The sequence below is a fragment of the Pleurodeles waltl genome, chromosome 10, assembly GCF_031143425.1.
Source record: "Pleurodeles waltl isolate 20211129_DDA chromosome 10, aPleWal1.hap1.20221129, whole genome shotgun sequence".
NCBI classification, from domain to species: Eukaryota; Metazoa; Chordata; class Amphibia; order Caudata; family Salamandridae; genus Pleurodeles; species Pleurodeles waltl.
The window spans coordinates 508,280,508-508,294,177 of record NC_090449.1 but is presented as its reverse complement, the minus strand read 5'-3'; the positions used below and the strand labels follow the sequence as shown (position 1 = coordinate 508,294,177).

The 13,670-nt window shown below is 42.7% G+C and overlaps 1 protein-coding gene across 6 annotated transcripts in view; it reads right to left on the bottom strand.

Moving 5' to 3' along the window:
- Window positions 1–13,670, bottom strand: part of NBEAL2 (neurobeachin like 2) — a 646,515-nt gene that overhangs the window by 15,905 nt on the left and 616,940 nt on the right. For all 6 annotated transcript variants that reach the window (XM_069210922.1, XM_069210925.1, XM_069210923.1 and 3 more), the window contains one exon: window positions 8,458–8,593. In XM_069210922.1, coding sequence (XP_069067023.1) covers window positions 8,458–8,593 — 136 coding nt within the window. The remainder of the gene's footprint in view (window positions 1–8,457; window positions 8,594–13,670) is intronic.

Here is a 13,670-nt window from a genome sequence, read left to right as displayed (position 1 = left end):
AATATGCTATACTTCACAGAGCATATCTTACCCCACACAGACTACATATCTTATACCCAGAACTGCCCTCAATGTGCCCTAGATGCAGAGAGGAGGAGGCGGGACTCCCACACATGCTCTGGAACTGCCATGCCATCTCTGAATACTGGGAAAATATAACCAACTCCCTAAATACACTAGCAGGGAAGACTATATACTGTAAAATGGAGACATGTATACTGGGAATGCTCCCGCATCCCCCAAAAAAGAAAGTTCTCCCTAGATGGATAAACCTAGCACTCCTATTGGCTAAACGCCTACTGACTAGGAGATGGAAAGCCACGACAGCACCCACAGTGAGCCAATGGAGGGCGGAGGTAATAGAATGGAGTAAAGCAGAAGGAGTTGCCCTTAGAAGAGCAGAAAAGGCCAGGCATAGGAAATACCCAATAGCCCAGGAATGGGATGAATTAGTAGAAAAGTTCACATCATTGGATAAAGGTGAACATTACGAGGATGCATCCCAAAGATACCCATAAGATAATAATCACTAAGTACATAATAAAATCGACGAAACGATCCCACCCCCCAGAAAACTTTTCTCACATGCATCAATAATGTATAATAATTGATAATAGTCAAAAATGCAGCAATAGAAAATCTATCCTCAACACCAAGATGTCTGATTAATGGTCAACAGTTGGTAGTTAAGAATAATGTTCGATGTCAAGAACACAAGGTGACATAATAACTTGAAAACGCCAACGCGATAATACACATAGTCCACCATATATGACATACTGAACAAGACAGTTTAAGGACAAAAGAGTTGATATGTAAAGACACACAGAATGTAATAGCATATAAACTGGTGAAACATGCATATGTAAAACCATATATTCCTTATGTGCTCTCCATTGTTTCTTATGTTTATGAAAACAATAAAATATGTGTAAAAAAAAAAAAAAAAAGAGGTTTGATGAGGTAATCTCATAAAGGCTGAGATGGCAGACAAATAACCCCTAAGAGTCCCCAAAGCAGAGGCATGCTGAGTGAAAGAAAGTATAAACAAAAGGACCTGTGAAAGAGGGGCGGGGGGGGGTCAAAAGATTTATCTGTGCACCATGCCACAAATGTGTTTCATCTACAGGCGTATACCATTTTGGTGGTTGGACGCCTGGCTGCCAAAATAAAATCACAGACTTTGGGCAGAAGGTCAAAAACTGTAAACTGCCGCAGCTCAATCTCCATGCAAGAAGGCGGAGACTAGACAGGTTTGGGTTGAGGTCCCTCCCCTGCTGCAACAGAAAATCCTCCTGGAGGGGTAGTCTGGTCAGAGGGTCGATGGCCATGCACAATAGCTCGGGATACCAGACTCTTCCTGCCCAGGCAGAGCCACAAGGAGCACATGGGCCAGGTCATTCTTGCTCTTCTTGAGAACTCTGGGGAGAAGTGGTATGGGCAGAAAGGCGTACAGGAGGCCTGAGCTCCACTCGAGATAAAACGCGCTCCCGAGCGAGTGCCGCCTTGGAAACTCCAACACACAAAACTGATGACATTGTGCGTTCTCTACAGAGGCGAACAGGTCTTACCAAGTTTCTCCCCACTGTTCAAAGAAGCCTAGCACCACCTCCAGATGGAGACGCCATTCATGATCGACCAGGAACTGCCAGCTGAGTTAATCGGCTGTGGTGTTCAGGCAGCCCACCAAATGTTGAACCACCAGGGATATGCCCTGCTGATCCAGCCATGTCCAGAGGCGCAGAGCCTCCTGAGAAAGGGACCAGGACCCCACCCTGTCCTGCTTGTTGCAGTACCACATGGTGGTAGTATTGTCTGTGAACACCTGCACCAATTTCCTTTTGAGAGAGGGAAGGAATACTTTGAGCAGCAGTCTGATCGCCCAGAGCACCAAAAGATTGATGGGGAGCCCGGACTCCGCCGGGGATCAGACGCCTCTGATCTCAGCCTCGCCCAATCCCTGGAGTGACGCATCTGTCACTACTGTCAGATCTGATCGAGGAAGGGAGAGGGCTCTGCCTCTGACCCAATCGCTGTTCGTTAACCACACTGCATATCTTGCACAGTTCCCTCTTAGATCTGGACCAGATCGGAGAGATTCCCCTGATGCTGCGTCTCACTGCAGAGCCCACAGGATGCAGGAGGCCATGAGGCCTAGCAGCCTCAGAGTCATTCTCACTGAAATCAAGGATAGAGACTGAAACATTGGTATCATAGTCCTAACATCCTGGATTCGCCGCTCAGGAGGCCCGAAACTGCACTGTGTCCAGAACAGCTCTGATGAAAGGGAGAGTCTGTGAGGGGGTCAGGTGTGACTGGCACATTTATAGTGAACCCCAGCGAATGGAGGCGGTCAGCTATAGAATGGAGGTGGGAGATGACAGCCTGGGGCGAGCTCGCCTTCAACAGCCAGTTGTCGAGGTAGGGGCAGACTGAGGCCCCTGACCTGCGCAGATGAGCTGCGACCACTGCCATCATCTTGGTGAACACCCAAGGGGCACTGGTGAGGTCAGAGGGGAGCACTGTGAACTGAAAGTGCTTGTGGTCCACCATGAATAGCAAGTACTGCCTGTGGGCAGGCAGGACAGGAATGTGGAAATAAGTGTCCTGCAAGTCTAAAACTACCATCCAGTCTCCTGGGTCCAGGGCAGATAACACCTGAGCCAGGGTGAGCATCTTGATCTTCTCTTTCCAAAGGAATAGATTGAGGGACCAGAGGTCTAGGATAGGGCTGAAGCCTTTGTCATTTTTGGGTACCGGAAAGAAGCAGGAATAGCAACCACAACCTACTTCTGGCACAGGAACCCTCTCTATGGCTCCCTTGGCTTAGAGAAATGAAACTTCCTCGCGGAGAAGTGGCAAGTGATCCTCCATCATGTGATTGCAAAATGGTGGCATGGGCGGAGGGGTAGTCTCGAAGTGGAGGAAGTAGCCCCTTCAGACTATTTGCAAAACCTACTAGTCTGGCGTGATGGTCTGCCAGCGAGGCTGGTGAATGTGTATTCTGCCTCCGACTGATCCCTAATGGGAATGCATCAAACTAGGAAGGTTTGGAGGCTGCAGCAGAGGAGGGGACAGTAGACTAGCTAAACCATTGGCTCTCTGATCCATGTGGATGCTGGATTCCACGTCCTCGGCCACACAGTGCCTGTGCAGAATACGCAGCACGGTGGCTGGAGGGAAATGGACGTGATTGGGCACCCCTTCAGTAGCCACAAAAGGGGCGAAAAGCAGAATGAGGTGGGCGAGTGGCAGCTGCTAGCCCTAGGGACCAGGCCGTAGCCTGAGAGTACTTAAAGCACTCAAGCCCGGAGTCTGCTTTGTCTCAGAAGCGACGATGCCATCAAAGGGCATGTCCATATGAGTAGATTGGACATCCCCTGAAACCCATGTGTCCTCAACCAAGCATGGCGTCTCAAGGCTACCCATCGAAGCAACCGATCTGCCCAGCGATTTGTTCGTATCCAGCCCACAACGTATTGTGAACGTAGCTGCGTCTCTCCCATCAGCAACAGCTTGGGAGAGAGTGGCCCGGCTTCCTCTGGGACCTGTGGCAGCACACTGAATATGAAGCTCCCTCTTCCGTAGCCACGGTAAGGGAAGAAAAGCATGGCAGCGTCAGGGGAGGTGTCTAGACCACTGGTTTTGCCCAGTTCCCGAGCCCAGTCCATGGGGCCATCAAGCTGGTATTCTAAAGGGTCCAGGGACTCCTCCATACTGTCACCGTATCCGTGCCCATAGGAGTAAGGGTCAGGCTACTCCCTAGGGAGCCAAGTCCCAGTTGAAGTTGGAATCATAGGGTGACGCCGGTCCGGCTCCATGTGGGAGTCGACAATGAGTATGGGGCTGATGCCAACTGCGGGCCTGGTCATTGTCAGGACCGTCACCGTCGGGACCATCATCAGGGAAGGTCACAGTGGCACCACCGATGCTGGTTTGGATCTGGAAGCAGATCTCAGGGTGCCCTCTGGGGCCGGAGCCACTGGTGTGGAGCCCAGGTGGGCCCCTGCCGACCCTGAAGACACTCCAGCAGGATCGATCTGCCCAAAGAGGAGGCACATGGCCTCATAAAACTCAAGTAATTGGGCAGGGGTGGCTCTGGCTCCTGGAAACTAAGGGAGACGCAGAGCTGACCCTGAAGCAGTCTCTGAGGACAGAGGCCTAGAGCGTTGATGCTCCTTGTCCCGCACTGCGTCATCCAACCGATGGGGTGAAGTCAAAAACATTTTGACTTCAACTTCTTTTTCTTACCCGAATGTTCCAAAGATCTTCAGTGGGACAATGACGAGTGGTGAAGGCGCTGCGAGCGGTCTTGTGACCTTTTTCTCTCTCGAGCGAGACTAGAAGCAACGAGGAGTGGAGCGTGGGGCCACGATGAGCATTAGGGACTGTTCTCTCAAAATACTTTGGGTTCATGGCCCAGCACTCGGAGCACGACTTCAGGTCATGGTCACACTCCAAACACCACAAGCATACAAGGTGTGGATTTGTCACGGACATCATCCGATGAAAGGAGTTGCACGACCTGAAGCCGGTCTTCTGTGATGACATCTCGACACACCAGAAGTCAAAAGACTTCAACAAAAAAAAAAAAAAAAAAAAAAAACTGTAGAGTTAGCTCTTTTCTGAATCTGTGCTTAGGTTGGCGTGAAAAAAAAATAACTGATATCAACGCACCGGGGTGGTGCCTGTTTAGGACCCATGATGACATATCCAGAGACCAGGACACCAGCCATGAACGCGGAGTCGACCAATGCCTGCTGACGGCATGCAGAGTTACTGCTCAAAGAAAAATCTCCGGATCCAGAATGATGCCTGGGAGAAATTCTAAGGTAAGGAATCTGCAACTAGAAGTTTCCATCAGATCAGCCTGTCACCACAGATGAGTTTCTGACCCCCCCCGGAGGTGACAGCCCACGCTCTCAGAGGCCAGAAACAATGCCTACTCTGGAGGAATGTTTTATCACCTCCTCCAGCAGTATGGTTAGTAAATCAGCATATCTGGGTTAGAGGCTCCAAAGCATCTGCCACCTTTTGAGATGCGACAATGGCTTCAACCAGACATAAAGAAAGCCACCCCCTGCTTGGAGTCCCATCTGGCATCAGGACAGGTGGGAAATTAGCTACGCAGTAGGTGTGTTGCACACCCAGGCTAGTCACATTCTAAGACGAGCTGCTCTACAAAGCAAAGTTTCCACCATCTTGTTTTTGGTGTTATTAGGAATTCGGGGATAGTGTTTTGCCCACTCCCCACAGAAAGTGGTGGTGTAGTCATCCCAGGGGTAAGTAGCCCATTGGCTACTACCCTACACTCCTGTTAAACGCTCCTATCTTGAGTATATAGGTGCCCTCCTGACACCAGGAACCTAGATTCGACTGACTAAAGAAGAAGGACACAGAAGTGCCGGCCAGCTCGAGAACGGTTGACCATGTGTGAACCTTTGGTGCCAAACCCTGTTTAACTGCTGCTGTCCCGACAATCATAAGGACCTGACTCATCCTACAGCAGTGCATATTCCAAAAGTCTCGGATGGCTGCCAGCACTTCGCAAACCAGCCAGCATTTCCCTTGGAGTGGAGGAGACACTTCCCTGCAGCCTGCAAGCACCAACCTCAAAGTCCAGTTCACCGATCTGCTGACCACTAAGTCCACTAACGTAGCAGTCCCCCAGGAGGAGGTTGCCATGATCCAGAGGGACAGACCTGTCTCCCCACGAAATTTGAAGACCCTGAGGAGTTGCCCTGCACCAATACCTGGGGTACCAAAGCAGTTCCAAGCACCAAGGCTTGTTTGTGTCTAGACCAGACACCACTGCCCAACCTAGCACAAAAGAGTGTGTTTAGGGTTATTAATTTAAACCCTGTAAGCCAATAAGTCTCCTGTACGATCTGCGTAGGGTACCTCTACACTCAGTACACTGCATAGATAGCCAGTTTCCTATACTATGCCTAGCAACGATGTTTCAAGTTGCATTAAAGATTTTTGGTCCCGCACCATGCTGCTTTACATCTACTCCACTGCTGTTTGAGCTAAGAAACAAAAATGTATTGGGTGCAATGCTTGAATTAATCTCAGCCATGTGTAATTATTTGAGACTGCATTCAAGTACATTTTTTTTTTGCACACTATACAACTCTAGATAATGCTGGTTCAGGGAAACGTCATTTCGTTCATATGCATTTGTTATTAGGGTCCATAAAAATGGAAACATGTTTTTAAAGCTACATTAAGTTGGACACCTCTGCCATCCCAGTCATCTTGTACACAAACAACGGGCTCTCAACTGCACATCACCAGAGCATATTTCCAGAGTGCATCTCTGTAAGAGGAACACCCAGCTGTGGCAAGTGAATGGTCTTCGAGCCAGGTACCCAATATCTGCCACATCGACTCTTCTCCAACTGACCCATGCTGCTTACGTACCCAACTTCTGTGCACTTTCCCATTCATGTTTAAGAACCAACAGAGAAGTGTGATGATTACAGAGTATTGGCCTATCATGAAATCTCCCTATGATAACAACAAAAAATCAAGTGTATGATGGGACATTGATTCCTGAAGCGTCATTACACAGGTGATACAGTTTCAGTAACATTTAATAACCAAGAACGGTTTCCCGTGTTTGAGGCCTCTGGATCCTCAACCATCAAAGTAGCATTGCTCATACCAGAGTCCACTTGTCTCTCCATATAATCATTTTTTATCAAGGGTGGGCTTCCTAATTAGGAGCTCTCCATTGGACACTTGTTGGATATTCTGTCTCTAGCTGAAGGTAGCTTGTGTGTATCGCAACCCTTCGTTAATGCGCAATCTTCATTTCTTGATTATCATGAAACCCTTGGGAATCCTGCATATAACTTAGACAGATTTATATGAAGGTTAAAAAATGTCAGACACGAAGGATGAAAACTGTGCCTATATTCATAATTTGATTCACAAGTTGATTCACATGTTTCAGCCAATATGAAAGCCCCAGACTGGGTCTATAACAGGGTCTAGATCTCAAATGCTTCCTACGAAAAAAAACTATCTTTGTAGGTTTTGGTTTAATACAGTGTGTAGAATGATATATATAAATTCAAAAATGAATAAAAAATCAGTTTTAGGACCTGCTTCTGTGGTGTCACAAGATGTACGAGGACGACAGATTGGAAGGTGACATAGCTTCAGTAGGATAAACTCCTTTACCCTTTGTGTGTTGAATTCAATGGTTTCACCTGCTCTTTCCACAAACAGGTGAATGGTTCGCGTACCAGATGTGTGTCATAACCTCAGCATCCAACATACAATAGCTTTTAATTTGGTGTACCATTAGATCAACACTCCCAACACTGAAATTACCACGACTTCTACACCATCACATTGACCCTGCTCTCCTAAGTATAGGTTGACTGCTAAGACTAATAGACAATCTAATCCCATTGAATAAGAAAATGTAACCAGTCTTCATGCTAAACACAGTATAAAATAATAGTTAATTACATTTTATTAAATGTAAATTATGTAAAGAAAATGTTACCTCACCTTAACCCAAAAGCTAATCTTAAATAAAGAAAGACATCTTATCAAAACACAAGTGCTAAGTACAAAATGACATTCAATAAAACGAAATAAAATGCTTCCTTTACTAACCCGAACCTTTAAATAAATCAAAATATGTTATAAAATAGATTGATCCAATTGTAATGTTAATCAGGAACTAAATGTTTTTAAATTTAAAATAAAGACACTTTACTCAAAAGCCAGTCATAACCCTAAATTACATATAATTTGATTTAAAATAAACGTTTAGTATTTATGAAGCGCTGCTTATAAGTAAACGTATGTAGAAGTAGGGGCAATTCAATAGTCATATGTAGAATTAACGTTCCTCAAATAGTAAGGGACCACTCCCTGACCTATCTTCATTATTAAAGTTCCTGTTCTCACTGATTTAAAAGTATCACAGCTATAGTTGGGGCACTTTAATTGGTAGAACAGATATTTTTCATTTTACCTGTTAAGAGATTACAGAGTGTAATAGGCTAAAGCATAGGAGAAAAGGCAAAGACTCTAGGTGAACTGTAGAAAGAGCAATGGAGAGAGAAAAAGTCTTCCAAGGAGATATGGTCAGTTCAAAAGAAGGCATAAAGGCTAGGCTGAGAGGGTGAAAACAAAGTGGATTCGAGTGTTAGACTATGAAAGGGAAATGAAGAAGAAAAACAAGCTGGAAAACGCAACAATAACTAATGGTGAAATCATGATAAATTTCAGAAAGGCATAGAAAAATTATTAAGAAGAAAGGCAGAGACAGAGGGACGAATGGCTTAGAATGCAGGAAGTAACATCTGAATAAAAGAGAGCAGAAAGGCAGAAAAACAAACAAAATAAGGGGGGGGGGGCTGGATGAGACAATACTTACTCCTCAATATACCCAGCCCCTTATCCCAAGGAAACCGTGCTGAATTTAGTTCTCACCTCGGAAGGCTGCCCAGCGCCGACCACAATCAGCTTCCCATCATCCAGCCCAACAAGGATATGGCTATTTTCTTTGGTCACAGAAACGCAGTGGATTGGAACTTTCATTGGCATCGGAGGCACTGCAGATTTAAGACTGAAAAAAAACAGAAAGGACCCGTGACAAATACTGAAAATCTGCATGGAAAGACAAACAGCATTTATGCACTTTAAGGCAAGGAACTGGAGGGATGCACTGAATTAATATTCTAGAATCCCCCCAGAATGCAAAGTCCACCCTAAGGGTTCATCAAGGATCCCATACACACACTAAAATTTACCAACTAAAAGTACCTCCACTGAACAGCCACGGCCCTCCGTGGCATACAGCCATTAAGGAGACAATGAAAAATGTCTCTAGCCTTTAGAAGAAACAAGGACACAAGCCATGACTTCACTGAATCAGTAGAAACTGTCCATAATCCGGCCTCAAACATCTTCAGCACCAAGAAACCCTTCTTTCCACAAGGACATCCACCCAAGACCACAACCACAATGGAGTCACAGAAAAGGAAGAGGCGCAGAATGGTTTCTCAGAGAGCCACCTCACCAGAGAAGATTCTCACTAACGCTACAAAAGCCTTATAAATTTTGTCAAAAACAGAACAGCAGAATGTGAGTGGGTTTAGGAAAGAACACCAATGGCTCCTGAAATTAATAATGACCTCAGAAAGGTATCATAACAAAGACACCAAACAGAAAATTCTGCATGACTTCAAGAAAAAAACAATATTTCCTACAGACTCAGTTGGGAGAAAGTATAATGGAAGACTACCTGGAAACCACTGAACAAACAAGGTTATTAACAGCCTTTTAAAAGTGTGCACACAAGTACCACTCATCAAAACAAAATATCTGAAGGTAGAATCTCTGGCAAGAAACAGACAAAAACCCTTCAGCATGAGCTGGAGAGTTGGTGGAGGTAAAATAGACCTGGACTGCTCTGTAAGAGGTGTGCATTAAGGTCAGAATTTGCAAATGAAAGGGCCATACTTGCTCCCAGGATTCAAATTATAAATTTTTTCTTGACAAAAATTATCTTTCTAGCATGGGTCAGGAGGAAGAGGGGGTGATGCAATTATCTCATACAATCATCAATGTTGCATCTCCTACGACCTTGTTTACACTTGAAATACCCCATGAACTCAACACTCTGTAATAGACAAAACAATACATTTGCTTTTATTTGGGAACATAGGTGAATCTCTGCTTTGTACAAATACCCTTTAATCTCAGAGTTCCAATTTTACATGTGGGATGTCTAACATTGTGATGTAATAAGTGAGGTCACTGGTGATCTAATGCAAGGTCATATCTGTCAACTTGGAGAATATTAAGGTTCTATTAAATACCAAGATGTATGACCTTTGAGGTTTGCAATGTAATGTTTGCATCTCCCTAGATTAAAGGTTGTTTTAAGCAATATATTCTGCTTCTGTCATAACGTGCTGTCAAAGGCAGTAAATTATGAAACCTTTCCTGTTACACTTAGATTTTTTGTGAATATCTTTGTTTTTTAATGATTTGCTTTGAGAAGGTGTACCTCATTTCTGTACATTTTCAGCAGACTCTGAGACACACATACAGAATAGAGTCTACTTCCACATAACATGTTTATCTTACTTAGATCACAGACCACCTACTCACAGACAAGAATCTTCGTTCCTGGATCTGGGTTCACCTACGAAGAGTTGGGTCTCACTCCACCGACATTGGTTGACCTGTCTGGGCCTCGATTGGATAACTGGGAAGTGGGTCATTGACACCAACTTAACCTGTGTAGACCACCCTAAAAGCAACTACTAGGCTGGGCTGGTGGACGGGGTAAGTTGACAGGCCACTAACAATAAACATAACTGCTGTCAAATCACCTTCATGCAAATACAAGTGCTAGTTATTCTAGTGTTTTAGATTAAGCTACTGTAGAACAATTTATTGCTTCAGGTCATCAGTATTTAATCTGGCTACACCTCTGATGTGTTCTATTCATCGTTGTACTTCATTGACTGTGAACCAATTGTATAAATGTTGTTTGTATGTAAATTTACCTCATGTTTAATAAGTGATTAAGCTCTATAACAAATGACATTAATAAATAAATCTGATTTTGCTGCACATGTACTACTTAAACATGAGCCAGCAGAAGTAGCTCAACCCTCTACAGATGAGGTTTCCTGTGCAAGTCTGTGTCTCACTTTGAACAATGGCAAACCTTGCAATTTTGTTTCCACTTCAGTAGGCCAAACTCACACATTTCACTATGTGGAAAAGTAATCACTATGGCATTAGAGTCTGCCAACACAAATCATATCAGTACCAGCCATAGCCAAGATGTGAACATTGCAATCTTTGGACTGTGGGGAGGAAGGGTAGGTTGAAATGGATAACTTAAATAGCAAGTTGTCATACTCATATCATCTCCACTGAACAATGCACAGTCATAAGAGAAACTTCTCAATGTCCTGTCTCTGTGGAAAAACTGTTCACAGTATGAGATACAATTGTGTGATTTTGTGTGGAACATGTTCTGATGTGCCCATATACCAAACCACACAAACTGTGTTTCATAGTCTGCTAAATAAATAATCTATTATATAGCCTAGGTCCAAATTGGTAGGCTATGGAAGATGTGGTTACAGATGAAATATATAAACTTCGATCTTCATATTATTTAAATGTCTTTTTTTCATTAGCCCCGAGTTTTAATTTTGCATTATCATTTTCCAATGATACACTTATTCAAGGCTGCAGAGCACAGTGCTATTTGATTTTCTTCACAGAATGGCAGGACCACAATATATCATCTCCAGGAAAAAAAGGAACATTTGTGTCAAATTTGTTAAGGTTTTGCTAGCCATTTCTACATTCTCATAAACTAGTACTTCCATGGTACACTTAGTAGGATAGCACAATCTGGGAACTCCCAAATAACTGCCCCACCACCTCACCTCATCAAACACATGTATACATCTACAAATCCACATAACTAATCTACAGATAACGTTCCACAAAATGTAGATGTCTTCTATGGGAAGCCGTTCATGTCAAAATTACAGTTCCCCATATTGGACACCTCCTGAAATGCATAGCGTGCTGCAAAATGAATATGACACGCACCAGAATGAATGTTCTATGTGTCAAAATAATTATGATACCTGGCAGAGTGAATCTGAATTGAACCAAAACAAATATGAAACCTGGCAGAATGAATTTTCTACTTAGTGATTAATATGAATAACACACACACCAAATTGAATAAGAAATATATTGAAATATATATAAATCATACTGAAATTAATATGGCCCTTACTGTAAACAATAAAGCAATCACTGAAAGGAATACAATATTCACCAAAAAGAATGGGGCATTTCTTGAAATTATTCACTTATGCCAAGAGAAATATGACACACTTTGAAATTAATATGGCAAACTGGAAATAATATAAAGTATTGAAATGAATATATTATATTCTGAAAAGAAAACAATGCAGATTGAAACTAATACAGTGTACATTGAAATGAACATTAAACCTGTTGCAATGAATTTGAATTGTGTTGAAATCAATATTACCGAGATGGCAATGAATATGAGACACACAGAAATGAATAGGAGATGATTGAAAATGAATATGGCTTGTGTTGAAATTAATGCAATCTCATTGAAGTTGACATGCCTTCAAATGAGTATGACCACAGCTGAAGTTCACATGAGATTTGTTAAAATGAATATGACACATATTCAAATTAATATGACACATATTCAAATTAAGAATGATATATATTCAAATTAATATGATATATGTTAAAATTGAGAAGTTGCATCTTAAAATTAATATGACAAGTTTTAATATGAATATGACATCCATTGAAATAAACTTAACATTGATTGAAAAGAATATAACACATGTTAAAATGAATATGGCATGAGTTGAAATTAATATGACCTTCATTGAAATTAATTTGGCATGTTTTAAAATGAATACGAGTAACGTTAAAATGATCATGACATTTATCACAATGAATATTGCTTGCATTGAAAGTGATATAATATACATTGACATGATTATGATTTACGTTGGAATGGATATGATTCATGTTAAAATTAAGATGTGTTAATATGAATGAAGCATCCATTGAAAGAAATATGACACATGCTAAGATGAATATGACATGCATTGAAACAAATATGAGCTCCACCTAAATGAATTCAACATGTCTTAGACTGAATATGACCAATGCTGAAATTAAAATGAAACTTGTCAAAATGAATATGTTGTGCTTTCAAATTGATATGATACGCAGCAAAATAAATACTGCATAAATTGAAATTAATATGACCTATGTTGAAATGGATATGACCCGTGTTAAAATTATTATGACAGGTGTTGAGGTGAATATGACATCCATTGAAATCAATGACATTCATAGAAAGAAATATGACACATGTTAAGATGAATATGAGCCACTTTGAAATTAATATGACACGTGGTGAAATTAATATGGCCCACATCAAAAGTAATATGACATTCTGTACATGAATATCACACTTTTTTAAATGAAAATAAAACTGTGAGATAAATGTAACATGCTTTGAAATGAATTAGGCAAATATTGAAGTGAACACAAGACATGTTTAAATGAATATGACTGTTGTTTAAATGAATATGGCTTGCTCTAAACTTATGTTGATTTGCTTTAAAATGAATATTACATATTGAAATCAATGTTACATATTCTCGAAGGGTCGCATTACGGATTTGGCGGTTTGGGCACCACCATGGCGGCGGTGTGACCGCCATCTGCTTGGCAGTCAGACCACAGTATTACGATGCTGGCAGTCCCATAAGGAAAGACTGCTGCAGTCCCACCAGCACCACCAGGCAGCGCAGACCACCGCAGCCACGAGGCAGGCCAAAAAGGCTGACGGAGCCATTGTTTTGGATGGAAACATTATGATGTTGCCTACCGCCAGCATGACAGTGGCAGTCCAACCACCACACCCCAGCAGGTGGAAACGGAAAGCATAAAGGAAGCAACTCACCTGCAGGCAGTGTTACAAGACCTGCCACAGGTGCTGCTCATCGATGGACCCACACAGCACCCACATTGCAACACATTAGAAGGTCAATGGGATGCACACTAGGTTGTGAAACACATATCCAAAGCTCACAATG